This window comes from Rattus norvegicus, chromosome 8 (assembly GCF_021556685.1).
Source record: "Rattus norvegicus strain SHRSP/BbbUtx chromosome 8, alternate assembly SHRSP_T2T, whole genome shotgun sequence".
Lineage (NCBI taxonomy): Eukaryota > Metazoa > Chordata > Mammalia > Rodentia > Muridae > Rattus > Rattus norvegicus.
In genome coordinates, this window is record NC_141541.1 from 107,931,236 (window position 1) to 107,953,241 (window position 22,006).

The 22,006-nt window shown below is 42.0% G+C and overlaps 1 protein-coding gene across 2 annotated transcripts; it reads left to right on the plus strand.

The window, feature by feature from the left end:
- Positions 1–1,256: 1,256 nt before the first annotated feature.
- On the plus strand, positions 1,257–12,940 carry Dbr1 (debranching RNA lariats 1). 2 transcript variants are annotated; one of them, NM_001109437.2, is given in 8 exon segments: positions 1,257–1,556; positions 2,016–2,140; positions 4,119–4,199; positions 5,445–5,530; positions 7,522–7,746; positions 10,957–11,037; positions 11,254–11,399; positions 12,057–12,940. In NM_001109437.2, coding segments are annotated over 8 exon segments (1,638 nt in total). In that variant the 5' UTR covers positions 1,257–1,359; the 3' UTR covers positions 12,754–12,940.
- Positions 12,941–22,006: the final 9,066 nt, after the last annotated feature.

A 22,006-nucleotide genomic window follows, 5' to 3' on the forward strand; every position in this document is an offset into this window, starting at 1 on the left:
AAACTTTTTTTTTCTTTTTTTTCGGAGCTGGGGACCGAACCCAGGGCCTTGCGCTTGATAGGCAAGCGCTCTACCACTGAGCTAAATCCCCAACCCCGAGAGCCCAAAACTTTTAAGTTCAGACTCCATTTTAGAGAACCTGACCTAAGTTTGAACTCAGATAAACTAACAGATGGTGCCTAACATTAGTTTCCAAGTTACCCCTCAATAAGACCCGTGTCTCCAGGTTACTACTCCAACAAATGTGCACCTCCAGGTTACCACCAAGGCAGAGGGAAGCAGAAATTAAGTTTATGCCATGACTCCCAGCAGCAGTCAATTATGTTAAAGGCCATCCACTTAGATGCTTAAACACACACCCCTCCACTTATAGCTTTCTATAGTCTTGACACCACTTTCGGGGTTCCTTTCACCACCAAAAATCTTACTTTGTGTCTGTGGTGAGCTGAGGGGCCCCAGGTAGCTCGAATAGACCCTGATGTGAGTTGCATCAGATCATGCTCCAGTGTGTGTGTGCGTGTGTGTGTGTGTGTGTGTGTGTGTGTGTGTGTGTGTGTGTGTTTTGGGGGGGGGGGGCGTGGGATCGCTAACACGTCCCTGGCACTACATCTGTATCCCCTTGATTAGATTTTCTTTTCTTTACTGGTTTGCTTCTTTGCCATTCATTCTTGATTCGTCACCACCTTTTCCCTCCACAAGTTTTCGAGATAACTTCCCTGCTTTCATTCATCTTGCGTTATAGTTAGGCAAACAATTTGGTAGGAAAATACCGATTCCCCTTAATCAAAAATAGTTTTAGAAATTCCTGGCGCGGTGTGTGTGTGTGTGTGTGTGTGTGTGTGTGAGTGTGTGTGTGTGTGTGTATAATTTTAAAATAATCACTAAGTTTCAAAGGTGCATTTAAATTGTAATGCCATCATTAAAAACCCTTTTTACTTTCTAATTCATTTTTAAGGCGATTATCTTTGCTGGGGAAAGGTTTGCTCTAGGGAATTGCGCAATCGCTCCTGCTCACTTGCTTACCTTGATTTTACGAAATTAAATTGCTATTCTTGGAGATTTTATTTCTTTTTGTAGTTTTAAACTATTAAACCCACCAGATTGCTAGCACTCAAGGTCTCCAGACCAGGCCTTTATTAACCAAGTTTAAAGTTTCTTCCCGGAGTTGGCCCGGCTCGTCCCAATCTGTCTCTCGCGAGACTTGGAAGCCGGAAGTTACATAAAGGAATCTAAACTCTCCGCGGCTCTGTTAATGTTGGCGGGATACGGGCGGGCGGCTTGTCCGCTCTTCTCTGCTGTTCTGCCCGGGCTGCAGGTGCTCGAGGGCGTTGCGTTGGAGTTCCGTGGCCCAACGTCACGATGCGGGTGGCTGTGGCCGGCTGCTGCCACGGCGAGCTGGACAAGATCTACGAGACTCTGGCGCTAGCGGAGCGGCGCGGCCCGGGACCGGTGGATCTCCTTCTGTGCTGTGGCGACTTCCAGGCGGTGCGCAATGAGGCCGACCTGCGCTGCATGGCCGTGCCGCCCAAATACCGCCACATGCAGACCTTCTACCGGTGAGGGGCGCGCAGCCGGGCTTCGCGTGAGGTTCCAGGTCCTCCTGCCGCTGATCGCAATGTCTGTTGGATCAGGCGCTTAGGAAATGTCCCTGTCCTCTGTACACATCTGTCTCTTCTTCCCAGGAACCGCGGTGACGCCAACAGTTTTAGATTCTTTGGAATTGCTACAACACTATGATTAGTTGATAGAATGATCTGATTTTTACTGGACCTGTTGTGTGCTAGTCTAAGTTCTAGAAGCCCAGGCTTGCACTTCACAAAGTTCTCGATCTCAGCGAACGTATACTGGTTCGAAACTCAAGATTACATTCATTCTTAAGGGCAGGGATGGGAAGGTAGTGCAGACCGTTTGATCGTTTTTTTTTTTTTTTTTTCAGCTCGGTCTTTTCCTTCCGACCCTCTTGCTTTTTCTGCTGTGGTTAGTTTGGTTCCTGACAATTTACCGTTATGTTGTAGATACTACTCTGGAGAGAAAAAGGCCCCGGTTCTCACCATCTTCATTGGAGGAAACCATGAAGCTTCAAACCATTTGCAAGAGTTACCCTATGGTGGCTGGGTGGCGCCAAATATTTACTATTTAGGTATGTGTTTATGTTCACTTTTTTGTCTTGACAGACTTCGTACCAGTTGGGTAGCTTCTAGAAGACCTGTGTTGGTGAATGCCGTTAACTTAAATAATCATGAGAATTGAGTTAAAATAGTTAATTATTAAATAGCCAGACATGAAAATGCATCCATTTTTCTTCTAATGGTTTAAATAATACCTAATATGATGACAAGGTTTTTTTTTTTATTTGTAGTCTCTTTGTTTTCTCTTATTGAATTAAACTTTATAATGGAAAATGCTAAACATACATGAAAATACCAAGCAGTATAATTAATTTCTCTACTTGTTAATTTTAACAACTATCACTCTGTTCTACTCTCATATTTAAATATCCAGCGTTGTTTAAACTTTTCCTGTGGGAGATGACTGGGATGTAACCACTGAATTATTTCATTTGTGTATTTTTTTTAAAGATTTATTTATTCATTTATTATATATAAGTACACTGTAGCTGTCTTCAGATACACTAGAAGAGGGCATCGGATCTCTTTACAGATGGTTGTGAGCCACCATGTGGTTGCTGGGAATTGAACTCATGACCTCTGGAAGAGCAGTCGGGTGCTCTTAACCGCTGAGCCATCTCTCCAGCCCTCATTTGTGTATTTTTAAGTACATGCCCCCCCCATGTATGTATGTATGTATATTATGTATACAGTGTTCTGACTGCATGACTACCCGCAGGTCAGAAGAGGGCACCAAATTACATTATAGATGGTTGTAAGCCACCATGTAGTTGCTGGGAATTGAACCCAGGACCTCCAGAAAAGCATCCAGTGCTCATAACCTCTGAGCCACCTCTCCAGCCCCTAAGTACAAGCCTATTGAGTGTTAGTTTTCTTAGACACACATGGTTCTCATACCATTTTATACCTAACTAAAGCGGGTTAGTCCTTAGCTGGTGCCTTGTGTGTACTCATTTCTTCGCATGTCTCAGTTATCAGATGACAAATGACTTACTCAGGTAGCATCCAAATATCTGGTGTTCAGGACTCTGTCTCTTAGACTCTTTTCTCCCTTCCTTTCTTTGTTTCTTTTCTTTCTTTTTTTCTTTTTCCTGTATAGTTTATTTGTTGTAGGCAATGAGATTGTTTGCCTTGTAGCATTTCCTGCACTCTAGATTTAGTGGTCTGGATTTATTATGTTACCACTAGAAATGTCCCTTTTATTTTCCACATTTTTCATCATTTAAAGTTTGTAGTCCTTTTATCTTTTTACTTAAATGATTGTTTCTAGAATAATTTTCAAGTTTTTCTAGAGATAAATCTTAACTTTGGGAATTTTGTTTGTGTCAATACTGACTTGCCATCTTTCAGCATTCATGAGGAGATGAATTCGGCCCTGCACGGCATGTTTTTAATTCCAGCACTCCGGAGGCAGAGGCAGGCTGATCTCTAGGAGTTTGAGGCCAGCCAGGTATATGTAGTGAGTTCCAGGTCACCCAGAACTACATCATAAGACCTGTCTCAAACAAATGAAAAGAAAAGGTGGAATTGTCAGTTGAGTCAAAAATGAAAATGTAGAAACCACAGGTTCTTTGGACATTACACCTGTTGACTTACTCCCACTATGTAAGTCCATTACAGGACATTTTCCTTCCTCTCCAATTCCACTCACTTAACTGCATGTTCAGCTAGGTACCACAGTGTGTTCTTAGGTACCACAGTGTGTTCTTAGATACCACAATGTGCTCTTGGATACCACAGTGTGCTATTTGCTTTTAACATCCTGCTTGCTCATCCTTTTAGAATCCACTTAGCTTCTTGTCTGATTGGCTCTAGGCCTTCTCTACCTTGGATCATCAGTATATAACAAGGTATGAAGAGTGGCCTTATTATGGCAAATACTTTGAAATGGTTTAAGGACTGCATAGAATTCCAAGCTTCTAGAAGGCTTAGTCTCTTAATAGATTTCCTTTTGCCTATATCATTTTACTAAATTGCATAATTTTTCAGGTTTGGCTGGTGTTGTCAAATACCGAGGAGTAAGGATTGGTGGCATCTCTGGCATATTTAAATCTCATGACTATCGAAAAGGTATTAAGAATTAGTTTTATATTTTAGAACTTGCATGCTGTCTTAGTTAGGATCTTATTGCTGTGAACAGACACCATGACCTTTATAAGTTTTTTTTTTTTTTTTTTTTTTTTTGAGCTGGGTATCGAACCCAGGGCCTTGAGCTTGCTAGGCAAGAGCTCTACCACTAAGCTAAATCCCCAAACCGACCTTTATAAGTTTTATAAAGGACAACATTTAATTGGGGCTGGCTTACACGTTCAGAGGTTCAGTCCATTATCATCAAAGTGGGAGCATGGCAGCATCACAGCATCCAGGCATGCACAGTGCAGGAGGAGCTGAGTTCTACATCTTCACCCAAAGGAAGCCAGGAACAGACTGAGCATCCCCAGGCAGCTCGGAAGAGGGTCTCCATAGTGACACACTTCCTCCAACAAGGCCACACCTTCTAATAGTGCCACTCCCTGGGCCAAGCATATGCAACCGTCATACATGCCCTCTAGTGAAATAACCAAAACTTATAGTTTGATTTATTCATCAGATTTCTTCTGTAAATGATATTATTCTTAATTTTTTACTACAAGTATTTTATGGGCAGGAAAATGTAGATGCTAGATAGCATTTCAATGTGTCCATGATCTAGTTTTATCAGTATTTTTTCAGGATTTGCTATTTTAATTTTGATTTATAAGAAATACAACAGTAAAGGTGTAGTGGAAGTTCATTGACTTGACTGTCTAGTCCTCTTCTTCCCCCCTCGTAGCCAAGGAACTACCGTTTCCAGTTTGGTGTTTATCAGTCACTTGATTATTTCCTGTCACTACTGAATGCACAGACCCAGTGTATCCCACAGTGTGCTTCACACTTTGTACAAATGGGTCTCGTTGCTTGCACCTTTCGCAGCTGACTTCTGCTTTCGCACGGTTTTGAAATCCAGGTCATTACTTGTCATCTGTAGTCAGCTCGTCTGTCGATAGTGTATTTCGCTTTCATTCCACCGCATCTGAGTGGTTTTTGGTTAGAGATGTGGCTTACATTCGTATAGATTACACAAATTCCGTGAGCTAAATTGACAACTAGAACTTAGATTGGTGTAACTGTTAATTGAAAGTCTACTTCCTATCCTATCTCCTCTGCTCTCCGTGGTGCTAAACTGTTGGCATGGACTCCAAAGATGGGCTCTTTGTTACTGGTCCATGTAAATGTAAATTTGGAACCACTTTTGGAAAGACAATGGTAATAAAATTTATTTCTCTTCAATTTAAGGTCATTTTGAGTGTCCCCCTTATAATTCGTCTACCATAAGGAGTATATATCATGTGAGAAATATAGAGGTCTACAAATTAAAACAGGTATGTGAAAAGTATATGACAGTGACTTGAAATAAGTTTAACTTTGTAAACTTAAATTTGTAAAATGTGCTTGATTATAATGGCTTGCAATATTTGAGACTACTACTTTAGTGTTTCTAAAATTCAGTTTGGATAGTTTTTAGGAGGTTCACAGTTGAACAGATTTTAATATTTAATGGTTAAAACTTCATTGTAACAAGCAGTTGTAATTTAATTTGTGGTTGCATATATTATACTTAGCTATATGCTGAAATGAAATGACATTTTTTAAAAGGTTTATTTATTTCATTTATGTGAGTACACTGTTGCTGTCTTCAGACACACCAGAAGAAGGCATTGGATCTCATTACAGATAGTTGTGAGACTCCATGTGGTTGCTGGGGATTGAACTCAGGACCTCTGGAAGAGCAATCGATATTCTTAACCGCTGAGCCATCTCTCTAGACCATAAAGTGATATTTTTAAGTAAATATGTTAGCCAAATGTGATGGTGCACACCTCTACTCTCATCACTCAGCAGGCTGAGGCAAGAAGATTAGGAGTTTGAGGTCAGCTTGGGCTACAAAGTAGAACCTAATATCAGGAGAAAAAGACAGCGAGTATCACTAAATTTTAGTATTAGATAAAAATAACTAAATAATAGTATTAAATATAAAACAATTAATGGGAAAGATAATATAGGCTATGATAAATTATGAAAATGGTATCAAAATATTGACTTAACTGATGAATAGGTGAAACTTGTTTTGAGAACCCACTGCAGGGCTGACACAGCTGATCAGTTTGACACATGGTATTTTATACAATCTCATGCAGGCTCAGTGAGGTAACTCTCGCTCTGCTTTCCCTGGTTAAGAATGGCTTAGTGGTTAAGATCACTGGCTGCTCTTCCAGAGGACATGGGTTTAATTCCCAGCACCTCAGTGGCAGCTCACAACTACTGCCTGTAACTCCAGTTCCAAGGATCTGACACAGATATAAAACACCAATGCACATAAAACTAAAAAACAATAAAAATTAAAAAAAAAAAAGCCCACCAAGAATGCCAAGTCAAGATGTAGCCAGACAGGGAACCTGCCAGGACCTCCCTGATAGTTTATAGTAGAGCCCGTCTCAGCCCTCAAACCCTGCAAGTCCCAGAGCTGCAGTGCCTGGGGTGCACTTTCCTATGGTCTGTTTGCACTGTTCTTTTGGATACCTTTGATCCCTTAAGACCCAACTGGATACTACTTTCCAGCCAGCATTCCTCTAGTCGGAGCCATCACCCTTGAATTCTCACTATCCTCCACTCAGTGACTGCTGTCCTTGAGCCCCATTATGTATTGTCTTACGCGGTTACTGTTCCAATTCAGTTCCCCAGGTACTTGTTCCACATTACGTGATGGTGCTTACGAAAGTGAGGAGCACATTTTGTGTTTTCCCTACAAGCAGCTTTAGATATTCATTTATGTAGCAAAGGGAGAGTTCAGTTGGCACTGTGTGAATACCTTAGGGAGAAAGATGACGGTCTAGGAGTCCACACCAAGGCTGGTGATACAAGCACTCTGCCACTCAGCTACACGCCCATCTCCCAGTTTTTTCCTGTTATGTCTTTGGATTTGCTGTGTTAATTATGTTGGAAATCTTATTAAATTTATTTTCTCTAGATCTTCAAGATTATAATTACTTTACCAGGGAAAAGGAACTATGGCTATTATACATTTTAGGAATCTGGTGTGGAGGCCTCAACTGATTGGCAGACTAATAAAAGTGTCTTTGCTGCCCTGACTTTGCTGCAGAAAATAGATCATTTCTGAGGCACAGAAAGTGCTTCTCCTTGTCTAGGCGAATGAGGAGCTTAGTATTTTTATTATTTCCTGAAAGTGTCCTTAGGATGAATTAGCACTGAAAGCAAGAGCATCAGTCAACAAGAGAAGTGCGAGGTTGGGGAGGGAGTTGGTTTTGGTTACCCTCTTTCTAAGAATCTTCTCTCTGTTTTTCTGTTCTTAAAGTTAAAGCAGCCTGTACATATATTCTTATCTCATGATTGGCCAAGAAATATATATCATTATGGAAATAAGAAGCAACTTCTTAAGACCAAATCTTTTTTCCGCCAAGAGGTGGAAAATAGCACACTAGGAAGTCCCGCTGCCTCGGAGCTGCTAGAGCACCTAAAGCCCGCATACTGGTTCTCGGCACACCTACACGTGAAGTTTGCGGCCTTGATGCAGCATCAGGTAGGACAGAGAACACCTCTTAGCCTTAATAAATGCCTACTGGACATCCATGACAGGCACCGTGGGCACAGTGGTAAAACCAGAGAAAGAAACGCAGTTCACCTCTTAGGAGTCGCTCCCTGTACTCAGTGTGGGGAGGAATGAGCAGGCAATTAAAAGCAGGGTGAGTGGGAGAAAAGGGCTGAGGTACTTGAGAGTACTTAGTTTAGACTGTGGTAAGCTGGGGTTGGTCTAGTTTTGGAGAGGGAAAGTTTCCAAAGAACCTCATGGCTGAGCTGAATCTAAAGTGCCAGGAGTAAATAGAGTCTCTGAGTGTTTTAATAAAGGGACCAACATGTGTGACGACTTAAAGGTTCCAGAGCACAGTGCCCCTGGGGTACTAGCTCCTGTCCCTGAGCTGTAGAGACAGATAAAGCTGGAAGAGAACCTGAACTGCTTCTGGGCAGAGCTTGGCACTTGTTTCCTTCTAGAGTGAGTCCACATTAGAAAGGGCCTTAGAGGGCTGGAGAGGTGGCTCAGCAGTTAAAAACACTGGCTGCTCTTTCAGAGGTCACATGGTGGCTCAGGGCCATGTGTAAAGAATTTGATGCCCTCTTCTGGTGTGTAGTTTTATATGCAGACAGAGCACTCCTACATTTTTTTTATATTTATTTTATTTATATGAGTACCCTGTAGCTGTCTTCAGATGTCCCAGAAGAAGGCATCAGATCCCATTACAGATGGTTGAGCCACCATGTGGTTGCTGGGATTTGAACTCAGGACCTCTGGAAGAGCAGTCAGTGTTCTTAACTGCTGAGTCATCTCTCCAGCCCATCCATCATTCCTACATTTTTAAAAATCCATAAATAAACTTAGAAGGGGGAGGGCTTTGGGATGTTTCCAGTCCAGCTGTGTTTGGAGCATTATATGTGCAGTGCTGAGAAGGGTTTGGTCCAGTAGGTTTGGGAATCACTGCATGGCACAGCCACAAAGACAGTACCCATTGGGTCGTTAGACCTCTGAGAACCTATCCAGAAGCAGAAATCTCCAGCTGCTAATCCTGTATTGTCTAGATGGTTTCCCTATAGAATACTTCAGCAGGAAGGAATTTTGGTTTAAAACCCTAGAAGGTGATGGGAAAGCTGGAGACTGATGGAACCAGGTGGTGGTTCTAGAAAGATTAATCTGCGTGTTCGTGTGGATCACAGTGATGGCAGGTCAGAGACGTGGTGCTGTTTAGCAAAGCAAGACGTTCTAACCAAGGCAAAGCACACAGAGAATGAAGCAGCTCTAGGGAGATTAGAAACAGAGAAATAAGGATTTAGTGAGAGCGGAAAATACAGGTTAACAACCTGAGGATTTTTGGGAAACCATTTAGAAAATGCAGGGTTAACAGTTGGAAATCTCTTGACGTCTTCCAAAGAATTTCTCAGCACCTTTAATACATGAGGGAGCACTTTCTAGAGAGGAATGATGTCTGATTCTTCCCAAACTTCTTTCCTACTTTGTCAACATGCCTGAGAGATTTTTTTACACAAAGATACTCCCAAAGCCCCTTGTGCTGTGTGGTCCTACGAAAGAGCAGAGGTTAGGCCTTCACCTCATCTGCGGCCTCTCAGTAATCATGCTTGCTTGATGATGTCCAAGCACGCCTGTAGACAGTGCCCTTTCTCCACATCTGCCTGCTTGGTTTTACTTGTTTTTTTTTTTTTTAAGAGATTTATTTATTTGTTTTATGTAAGTGCACTGTCCCTGTCTCCAGACACACTGGAAAGGGGCTTCAGATCCCATTACAGATGGTTGGGAGCCACCATGTGGTTGCTGGGAATTGAACTCAGGACATCTAGATCAGTCAGTGCTCTTAACCAGTGAGCCATCTCTCCAGCTCCTGGTTTTACTTCTTAAGGGCTTGTGGCATTTCCGAATTTTGTTTTTTAATAAGACGGTGGGGGTCTCACTGTGTAGACCAGGCTGGCCTTGAACCCTAACTGGCTGCCTTTGCCTTCTGAGTGCTGGGATTAGAGACTTGAGCCACCACGTCTGGTCAGCTTCTGAGCTTTTCTTGGAGCTTTTATTGCTGCTCTCCTCAGCTCCATCTCCTGTTGTCATCATCAGGAACATCATCTCTGTCACCAATCGCCTCAGTCCTTTTTATCATGGGCTCTACTTGCCAGTGTCTGTTAACCCTTCCACCCACCCCATCCTCCCATATCTGTGCCTCATGTTAGTGACATGTCACTCACCGTTACAGGACTGATCCTTGATCTGCAGGGGTGGCATGCTCGCTGTCCTGTGCCTCCTTGCCTTTTCTCTGCTTGTCCTTTCCTGTTTTCAGTCATCACTTTTGTCCTGTGCATTGTGACCTTCATACTTGGGCTATCTCCCTGTCTCCTTTTGCTGATTCACTTTTGAAAAAAAATTTTTATTGGTGTATAATTTACTTATTAAGATTAATACTTCTTAAATATATACATTAGTAGTTTTAAGTAAATGTCTACAGTTGTATGAATATGAATACCACAGTCCAGTCTTCTTGTTTTGTTTTGTTGTTGTTATTGTTTTTTTGGTTTTTGTTTTTGAGGCAGGGTTTTTCTGTGTAGCCCTGGCTGTCCCAGAGCTCTCTCTGAAGAGGCTGTGCTCTGACTCACAGAGATCCCCTGGCTCTCCCTCAGGAGTGTTGGAATTGAAGGTCTGTGCCAGCGCCTGGCTCAGTGTCTGTCAGGCCCCAGAGTCTTTTGTGCCTATTTGTAGCCCTCTCTGTAGTCTTAGCTGTGGAGAGCCGCTGATTTGAGTTGTGTTTCTTCTGGGTCATTCATGCACACAGAATCATAAAGTACAGGTTTTATTTGTGTGAATCACTCATGTAATGCATGTCCATGTGTGACATCATCATCATCATCATCATCATCATCATCATCATCATCAGTCTTCATAGTGAGCTCTAGGACAGCCAGGGCTACACAGAAAAACCCTGCCTGTCTGTGTGGACATCATCGTCATCAGTGTTTTGAATTTTGGAAGAAATGGCAGCTAACTGTGGTTAATGCTTTGCCCAAGTGGGTGTAGACTGCCCCCTTTCTCTCTGCTTTCTTATTTATTTATTTACTTACTTGGTAGCCATTCTTTTAACATAGAATTGGAAGTATGTATAAGAAATGTTATTTCTCTTCTATTCAATGTATGAATTACTCATGATGCTTTAACACTTAAATCGTGGTTTCTATCATGCAGGCCACAGATAAAGAACAAGCAGGCAAGGAAACCAAGTTTTTAGCCTTGGACAAGTGCTTGCCACACAGAGACTTTCTTCAGGTAAGAAGAAAATGAGTCATTTTATAAATTTTTATTCTTCCAGTGATTTTAAAGAAATAGTTTTTACTTCCAACTTTATTTGTGCTATTTATAATTTATGTTTTCTGAGAATTCTTTGATGTTGCTTAGGTTAACATTTTAAAATTAAATTGATTTAAAATTATTAGACTGTTAAACATAAATGAATTACCTAAAATTTCTGATTTCATCCTATAGGTGTTAGAGATAGAACATGACCCCAGTGCTCCTGAGTACTTAGAGTACGACGTTGAATGGCTTGCTGTCCTCAGGGCCACTGATGACCTGATGAATGTGACTGGGGGCCTATGGAATATGCCTGAAAACAATGGTCTGCATACAAGGTAGTTCTGCTCCCCTGAGAGCTTGCCTTCTGCATTGCATGTGCACTTTTGTCTCTGTGCTGTGTTCTGGTTCCTGTGCAGTTTGCTTGTTGGCAGAAAGGAGGAGGGAGCAAGGTGACAATGCTGTTGGGTTCTGTGCATCTGGCAAGCCTTCTAGCAAGTGCCTGCTTGATGACCTGACACATTGAGCTGTAGCGAGTCCTCTGGACTCTGACCTGGGCCTAATTTAGGGATTTATATCCCCTGGCTCCATTGCGCACTGGCCACGAGACCCTAACTTTGTACCCATGGTTGACTGACTATTATGGTTTTTTCTAAAAACTCTTTGTTAAGTTAATTATAATTTTACCATGTGGACTTTTTTTTAATTTTTATTTTATGCATATGGGTGTTTTCCCTGCATGAATGTCTGTGAACCACACATATGCCTGGCACCAGTGGAGGCCAGAATTGGGAGTCAGAACCCTGGAACTGGAACTACAAATGGCTACGAGCTGACATGTAGATGCTGGGAATTGAATCCCAATCATCTGGGAAAGTAGTCTGTGTTCTTAACTGCTGAGCCATTTCTGCTTATGTAGAATTTTTGTTTGGTTTGGTTTGGTTTTTAGAGACAGAATTTCTCTGTGTACAAACCTATTGCTGTCGTCGTTACAGGTGGGATTATAGTGCAACCGAAGAAGCCATGAAAGACGTAATGGAGAAATTGAACCATGACCCCAGAATCCCCTGTAACTTCAGCATGACAGCTGCTTGTTATGATCCTAGTAAGCCACAGACACAAGTGCAGCTGGTGCACAGGATCAGTCCGCAGACTACTAAATTCTGTGCCCAGCTTGGCATCACAGACATTAACGTCATGATTCAGAAGGCCAAGGAAGAGCATCATCTGTGTGGTGAATATGTACAGCAGGGTGATCTGGGGACTGATGACTCTGAGGAGGACCGGAGTGAATACAACACAGACACGTCTGCCCTGTCCTCCATTAATCCAGATGAAATAATGTTGGATGAGGAAGAGGAAGAGGAGGAAGCTGTAAGTACCCATAGTGACATGAACACGCCTTCTGTGGAACCTTCTTCTGATCAAGCTTCTGACCTCTCCACAAGCTTTTCTGACATCAGGAACTTACCAAGTTCCATGTTTGTGTCTTCTGATGATGCCTCCCGTTCTCCAGCTAGTGAGGAGGGGAAATCTGGTGAAACTGTAGAGTGTGGGGATGAAAAAGACTTGGTTGAGTTTTCAGTGAAGAGGCTTAGTAATGAACACGAACCTGAACAAAGGAAGAGGATAAAGAGGAGGAACCAGGCCATCTACGCTGCAGTGGATGACGAGGATGCCAACGATGAGTAGGACAGAGGACTTGATGTGGTAAATACAGGTGTATGATTTCAAGACCCGATTTTTAGCACAGAATTTCTGATTTAATGACTGGACTTTGTAATAATGAAATGATGGAATTTTGGTTATATGCTCTGTATTTAGGTGTATGTTTATATGATTCAGATATATACTTATTAAAATTTCATATGAAATTTGATTGATGACCATTTTTAAGACATTTACTTCCATAGTTTTCAGCATTTACTACACATGAATTTTGAGAAACTCCGTTCTCTAAGATGGGACTATGAAGATTTCATAAATGTTTTGATACATTAAATGCTATTTAATTGCTGAAATTATTCTGCTGGTTCTTGTATATTACATTTTAGCTGAATTTTTATATATTGCTTTGGTACCTATATTTAGGTTATCTTGGCATTATGCAATTAAATATTAAATAATATTATGTTAAGATATAATTATTCAGTGCTAATTAAATCTAACAAGGATGTATAAATGCTGTCCGTCCTACTGCATGATAGATCAGTGGCAGTGAAGTATTTTCAGAGATCCATGTGGAGCACCTCTTGTCTGGAGTTGTACCTGGGCTGCCTGGGGAGATTGCCCTGGACTTTGGAAGAGGAATCATGGGGTCTGCTCTCACCATCCTGCGGTAGTTCAGATCCAGGCACTAGTTTAGGGAAGTCCTAAAGTGGCTAGCATCCATCTTGTCAGCATTTGACTTCATAAAGCTTGGTGGCTTTGAGCCTTTTATTTCCTTTCATTTTTTCACTTTAAAAATCTATATTCTTATTTACACAGGTATTTGAAACTGAATTTTCCCCACTCTAATGAGTACCACAAATTCAGATTGTATTTTTCCCGAGAAAAGTCTTTTTTGACAAGGAAAAGAACACTTGCGTGCCTGAGGTAATTTAGAGTATTAAACTCCCCTGAAAACAAAGCAGAAAAAATAAGACAAGCACTAGAATTAATAAATGTTAATTCTAAAAAACAAACAAATAATGCTCTAGTTTACCCAAGATAGTATGTAAACACAGGCTGTGCTTGGTGGGCCAGACCCTTAATCCTAATCCTCAGGGTAACAGGCAGGCAGACTTCTGAGGTGAACCTGCCAAGTGTTCCAGGTCAGCCAGGGCTATGTAGAGAGACAGTATTTCAAAATAAAGAATGTAAGTAGAAAGATGCAAAGGGGAGCTGGAGAGAAGGCTCAGTGGTTGAGAGCGCTGACTGCTCTTCCAGAGGTCCTGAGTTCAATTCCCAGCAATCACATGGTGGCTCACAACTATCTAATGGGATCCAAAGCCGCCTTCTGGTGTGTCTGAAGACAGCAGATTCACATAAATAAGTAAATTTAATTTAAAAAGAAGATGCTAAAAAATGTTATTCTTACAACACTGTAAAACCTTGGTAGAATGTATGTTTGGAATTTCTTAGAAACAGAATTTATTTATGCCAGTTGTGGTTGAAATGGATCAAATACATCTCCACGAAAGAAACTTACCAGAAAACGATTCTTGTAGAGTACCTGGTGACTTTGTAACCTGAATGACCCGCGTGTGCTGCCTGTTTTCACAAAGGCATGGGCAGAGACAAGTTGAGTCTTTTATGTTCTAGCCAGGTGATGGGCAATCTGAGACCATAGCGGGCTCACATTTTAAGGAATAAACCATACTGCTATCTCCAACCAGAAGGCTTCAGGAGGGAGCAGACGTTCCAGGACTTGGCCTCCTTCCTGTGGTCCCGTCCCTGACATCCATGGTGTTCATGTGTCCTTGGTGTCGATGTGTCCTTATTGTCTGCACTGCCCCCTCATTCGTGTTTCTTGGAACACCTATGTTTGGACACTCCCAAGGGTGCTTGAGTGGTTAGTGTCCACAGGTGGTATCCTACGTTCCTCCGGGTGCCACCTGGGCTTGGGGCTTAACTCAGAACAAGCAAACCGTCAGGAGTCTGTGCCTGGCGAGCTGTTTATGATGTGTACATGAAGATTTCTTTCTGTAATGGGTTCATGCCCTATAACAGTTTCAGGAGGAAACCACCTAGCTTTTAAAGCCAGATAATCTCTCTTGTGACATTCCAAAACATAGAAAAGAATAACTTCTTTTTGTGACGTAAATGTAACACTAATGCCAACTCTGAAATAGATATAAAGAAACATCAGTCTCAAACTATCAACCAGCGTCGCGGCTGGAGAGTCGGCTCAGTCCCGTTGAACCAGAAGACTTAGGTTCCATTCCAGCATCCACATGGTGGCTCACAACTGTCTTGGTTCCAGTTCTAGGGGATCTGACACCCTCTTCTGGTCCCCTTGGGAATCATTCTTACACATGGCACACAGATATGCATGCAAACAAATACATGTATGGGTATATATATAATTAAAAATTTTTATAAACATAGTGCATTTAAAGTTGATGTGGCATGAGCCGAACAGTAGAGACGGTTCAGTACTCTGAGGACCATTCATCCAATGGAGACGATTGATGTAAGAGCAGACAAGACGGTTTCCATAGGTGAAGAAGATTAAGACCTACCATCTAGCTTGCTGTGGAAATGTAAGCATTTATCAAAGCCAAGGATCAAGATGGACACCTGCCTCCACTGCAGTCCACATGTATGGAAAGAACCCAGCAAAGCAGACAAAAGAACACTCTGAGGGCAATCTGCATATGGATGCTGAGAAGATCTGCACATTTATGCCCTGGTAGTTCACAAAATCCAGACTAAAGTCAATATATGCATTACTATACTTCAGAAAAGTAAGATACAATTTAAGGGGTGAGGGCTGGGGGGCTAGCATGGTGCTAATCCCTAGAAAGGCATACACTGGGCACTGTGTAACTCCAGCACTTGTCAGTGAAGGCAGGAGAATCAGGAATTCTGGGATACAAGGTACCTTCTCTCTAATCATCGTCGTCATCATCGATATCAATAATACAGATTTTAAAAAATGTCCAAAAGTTGTAGGAAGGGGTTGGGGATTTAGCTCAGCGGTAGAGCGCTTGCCTAGCGAGCGCAAGGCCCTGGGTTCGGTCCCCAGCTCTGGGAAAAAAAAAAAGAAAAAAAAAAAGAAAAAGTTGTAGGAAAAAAACCTCAGAAAAACACCTTGCTCAAGGTATTTGCAGATCTGTGGTCATGTGCCTAGAGATAAAGATGCTGGCACACTGAGCAGAACAAAGCCTATACAGTTTAAATTGTATCATTAGATCACAATTCTTGATACTCTACATTATTAAAACAGCAAATTTAATTCTAGGAAATATACTAGCTTTATAAACAAATCGTTTTTAGCTTTGTTACCAAGCCCTTTTAAAATACTGCATGACAGGCTTGGAGAGGTAGTCAGTGGTCAAGGGCACTTGCTCTTCTTGCCGAGGTCCAAGGTTTGATTCCCAGCACCCGCATGGTGACTCACAACTGTATATACAGTTCCAGAGTATCTTAACTCCCTGTTTGCTTCTAAGGGTGTCAGCTCACATGTGGTGGACATACAGACATACATGCAGACAAAACTTTTATACATAAAAGTTAATTTAAAAAGATCCACATGAATGTTTCTAAGAGGCCATGAAGGCGATTCTTGTGCATTTCACCTGCCTGTCCACTAGGGGGAGCTACTAGGTACCCTCTAACGGTATTTCTGGTCTCTGGAACAAGCCTCTGTCTCCTGCCCGAGTCCCCCTTATTTCTTTCTTAAACCTCTACGCTTTGGCTGCTCTTGATGAAACCTGTGACAGCCAGCCAATCCGTGTATGGAGTCCCACGATCCTAGACGCATAATCCATACTTTCCTGCTATTGTAGAACCAGCCCCAGCCCCTTGCCAATAGATCACAGAAATGATTCTATGTCTGGATGTTAAAATCTCCGGGTTTCGTTTCTCACGGGATTTTGTTTTATTTATTATTAACGTTTAAAGATTTATTTTTTTATGGCCTCGAAAAAAGGTTCAGCAGTTAAGAGTGCTTGCTGCCCTTGTAGAGCACTGATAAAAAAATTTTTTTTAAATTTTATAAATCGTGTGTATGTGCAGGCGTGCGTGCATGCGTGCGTGCATATGTGTGTGTGTATTAGAATGTGCATGTAGTGCAGGTCCCCAAGGAGGTCAGAAGTGTCAGATGTCCCCTGGTACTGGAGTTACAGGCAGTTGTGAGTTGCCTGATATGAGTTATAGGAACTGAACTTGGGTCCTCTATTCACCTTTTTTTCTTTTCTTTTCTTTTTTCTTTCTTTTTGGTTTTTCAAGGCAGGGTTTCTCTGTGTAGCACTGACTGTCTTGTCCTGAGACTTACTTTGCTTTGTAGACCAGCCTGGCCCTGAACTCAGCGATCCACCTGCCTCTGCATCCCAAGTGCTGGGATTAAAGAAACTGCCTGACTCAGAACCTTATTTTTAAATTTAAAAAATGCGGAAAACATTGTATATATTCATCATATATAACATGATTATTTTGAAACCCGTATGCTCTCTGAAATAGTTGTATATTAGCTAATTTAAAAATGCATTGCTGGGATTGGGGATTTCTCTCAGTGGTAGCACTTGCCTAACAAGGGCAAGGCCCTGGGTTCTGTCCTCAGCTCCGAAAGGAGGTGGGGGAAGGGAATATGAGAACCACAGATAACCAAAGAATTCCTTCTAAGTGGTCAGTTTAAAACCAACAAATGCATAAACAACGACTTACTCAAACTCAAAGAGAAAACACCAAATGAGAGTCAGACTCTGAGGCTGGCTGTCCTGTCCGGGCAGGACCAGAGCTTCCTCAGTCCTTCATCTGGTTATAGGGGCAAGGAGACTGAAGATTGCACTCATGATGGCTGGGAACACAATCACCTGTGCACATAGACAAAGGGCAGAGGTGGAGGAGGTTCATGGCTATCGGTTGCCAGGCTTAGGCCTTAGCACACAGGAGGTCCAGAACTACCACCACTGAGCTCTGGCTGGCTTGACTGTAGCTAGACTCACAGAAAGCCTTCTTGGGCGATGTATAAACTGATGACATGACTGCTCCCTGGTATGGTTAAGGGAGAGAGAGAGAGAGACAGAGAGAGAGACAGAGAGAGACAGAGAGGCAGAGAGAGACAGAGACAGAGAGAGAGACAGAGAGAGAGACACACAGAGAGAGACAGAAATAGAGCCATGGAGATACAGAGTCAGAGAGAGAGACAAAGAGAAGGGGAGAGAAAGAAAAGGGGAGAGAGAACAGCCAGAGGCATTTGACTGAATGAAAAAGCAGCAGATTGAACATGGCCATCAGACTAGACATGGCTAGGCCTGTCTGCAAGAGAGGGGAGTAGCATCGGGGAAAGAGAAAACATACTGAGACTATCAGGAGCCAGAGCCTAGAGGAGAACAGCGAGAATAGCAGGTTTCTAAGTAGCTGGGGAGAGGGAAGCCTGTGAGCTGGATTTAGAGCAGGGGAAGCTGGGATGATGGTGGTGATGGGAACACACCAGCCAGAACCACTGGAGTTCATAGCAGTAATTGTGGTACTAAAACTGTTCAGTGTCTTGTGTCACAGATGTAGCTTGGACTGCTGGTATCCACACAGGCTTCCTTATCAAATTAGCAGCAAACACCAAGATCTTGGAGATTTAAAGGGATAGAGAGTTAAAGGACCAGTGTCTGTCTGCTGCACAGGTTCAGCCCTGATGGACAGGGACCTGGAGGAGCAGGAGTGCCATGCCCTGCAGGAACTTCCTCTTGTCCACCCCCACCTGCCCTTCTTCCTCTCTCTTCTTCCTCCTGTTTTCTTCTTGTGTTCTATTTTTAACATCCTGAGTACCCTCCACACGGCTTTCCACAATGAATGGACTGATTTACGTCCCAGCCAACAGAGAGAGGGTCTGTTTTCTCCACCTTTACCGATGTTCACAATCTTCGTTCTTAGAAAAGAGGATCTCACTTTGTTTCCCCAGCTGTCCTTTAACGCATGGCGGTCCTCCTACCTGTCTCTGGAGAGTTGAGATTACAGGCATAAACCACGAGACCTGGCATTTTATGAATATCCTTTTAAATAATAGCTATTGTAGCAGGAGTGCCCGGATAATGGTGTGGACCCGGATTTACATATCTCTTAGTCATTTGTCCTCTCAGAAAAGTCTGTTAAGGGTCAGTAGAAGGCAGCATGTGCTCTTAATGGGGGAACCATCTTTCCAGCCCCTCAGGGCAACCTTTAATGAACCTCCTGTGACATTGATTCTGTTAATATATTTAAAGCTATTTGGAGGTTTTTGTTTTTTGTTTTTTTTTAAATCTTGGAATGCCTATTGATAGCTTTTACCTGATTTCCTACTAGGTTAAACTTTAATTTCCTATTGATTTGCCAGAGTTTTCATATAATAAGACATTTATAAATTTGCTCTTTGATTTTTACATTTGCTCTTACATTTTTAATTGATAGAATGTTGGGATAACATTAAAACTAAATCTATTTTTTTTAAAACGGTATAAAGACATTCTTTATAGAACACAGGAAACTGACAAGAGCAAAATAGCAAAGTCCTATCGATGTTTTGATAGGTTTCCTTTTGTGTGCATTCTCTCTCACTTGTAAGGAAGCTGTAATTACTGGGACGTTGGGCTGTCTTCTTATAAAAGAAAATCGTATCACGAAACACTAATACACAATCAAATTATACCCCAGATTGAATACCTGGTTTAGTGAACTATCGTAATATAAACACCCCTGTCATTAGGACTCAGGCGACCCCGGATGTCTGGAAGTCTGCCAGCCATTCCAGCAGTCTCTCCAAGTGCTACCTCATCCTTCCCTCCTCCCAAAGGATCCTCCACCCCATCCCGAAGAACAACCGCTTTCTGTGCTTCTGTGTCACTTCTCTCCTTTGTGCAATCCTAGATACAGCAGACTTGTTCACTGAAATACTGCCATGCCCTCCAAATGTCTTTCGACCTTCAGGGCTCCTCTCTTGCTACTGTTGGCTTGTTTTGTTTGTGTAAAAAAGCATTTTCCCCAGATAAAGAGTCTAGGACTTTATCTTCTGTATTTCCTACAAACTGCGATCCAAGGTTTCCTTATGTGAAAGGTAAAACCCTTTGAAAATAGCTAATAGTGGTCCTATGTCTCTCCACCAGGAGGCAAAAGCATCTGATTTCTAAGGTGTGTGTGTGTGTGTGTGTGCGCGTGTGTGTGTGTGTGTGTGTGTGTGAGAGAGATGATGATTCCCCATTGTTCAGATCCATTGGTTTATTGGGACTTGCAAATTAATAATATTCTAATTCAACCATATGTTGTTTTTGTTTTGTTTTGTTTTTTGTTTGAGACGGGATTTCTCTGTGTAGTCCCGACTGCCATGGAACTTACTCTGTAGACCAGGCTGTCCTTGAACTCAGAGATTTTCCTGCTCAGTGCTGAGATTAAAGGTGTTCACCACCACTGCCCAGCCTCAATATTACTTTTCTATTCAGAAATGGCATACTTTTATATTAGAGATTAATATTTGCTTTTTTAAACCAGTTTTTTAAGGTACAACTAGGCTTCCCCGTACAACTCAAAACTAGTCCATTAGTTTTTAAAAAATCCTTATGGAGGGCCATGTTGCACGCCTCTGCACCCAGAACTCAGGAGGCACAGGCAGGTAGACTTCAATGAGTTCAAGGCCAGCCTGGTCTTCATAGTGAGTTTCAGGTCAGCTAAAACTACTGTGAGACCGAGTCTCGAAATGAAATGAAGCAAAGAAACCCTTGTCCATGATTTTAAGATATTTGAAGACCAGTAGACGCCTCATTCAATTGTGCACCTTTTATTTTTTATTTTTTTTTATTTTTTTATTTTTTTATTTTTTTGGTTCTTTTTTTCGGAGCTGGGGAGCTGGGGAGCTGGGGAGCTGGGGAGCTGGGGACCGAACCCAGGGCCTTGCGCTTCCTAGGTAAGCGCTCTACCACTGAGCTAAATCCCCAGCCCCAATTGTGCACCTTTTAAAGCAGAGCGTCTTGCTTTGCTTACATGATGATTCCTGGGTGTTAGGTAAGGTGTCACGAGCTTTCTCGCCTTTTTGTCTGAAGTTACACTGCAGGCTGCAGTGGGTGTCCCTGCGCCCGCCCGGCCTGGTACTTCTCATGTAAATTCAGGAGTACAGGGTTTCATTTAGCCTGGTTCAGATCACCTCAGAGTTTCTGTCTTTCAAACTACCAATCCTGACTTTTCAAGTACCTGGAAAATGACAGCGGTAGAGCACCCCATGAGTACCCGACGTGCTTTAGCCCACGGTACTCAGAGAAACCTCAGAATAATGCAACTGCTCATAGCGAATTTTCCTTCTCTCTATTTTGGTGTTTTGCTTATTGTTATTTTTTGACATGCAAATGGGTTTGGTATGTATAGTGAGTGATAGTGGGTGAGCATTTAGTATAATAACCCTTAGCTTTCATATTTATTGTTATTTTCCCTTTCTTCCTTTTCTAGCTTATTTTGAATAATTTTTTTTTATTATCATTCATCCTCCACATCCTTTCTAGCTCTGTGAGATCTTAGTGGGTTCTCAGGGACTGTAGTGTATGTTGTTAAATTATAATCCTACGGCCTCTTTCCAGGTAATAATACGTCATACGCAGCATAGGAGTGCAGCAGTAGAATATCTGCATTGCTACCCTGCGGGGCCTTATTCCGCTCACTCCTGTCTTTCTTTCACTCAGCATCTTGCTTTGCAGTGCAGTTGGCCTCAAACTCCCAACACGACTGTGCTTCCGGCTCCCCAGTGCCGAGATTACAGGAACGCACTACCTCAGCCAGCGTGGTTTACCTTTATTTGTGTTATAAACGCTACATGATATGGTTTTGATTGTATTTAAGTAGCAAATTACACTGTAGTGGTTTTAGAGTCTTTAAAAAAAAATGAGTGTATTTACTCAAGCAGTTAATAATTCTGGTGTTTGCGTTCCCTCGCCTGCCTCCGTGTCTCCTGGCACAGTTACTCCTTGGCTCAAAGGACCTAACCTATAACATTTCTTATTGAGTACGTGTATTGGTGATAAATTCAGCATTTATAGATCTAAAAGGAACTTTTATTTGGTCTTCTATTTTAAAAGGGTTTTTGTTGTTGTTATTTTTAGTTTTGTTTTGTTTTTTAAGCAGGGGATGATGTTAGTTTGTGTTTAATACCTTAAAATGTTACTTCCTTAATGTTCTTTTGTATCAGTTTATTTTTGGGGGGGGGTGTAAGAAATCTCCTGCTATCTGTCTCTTCCTTCCTATATGATACACATATCCTCCTCTAATTGTACTTTTTAAAATTCATTAA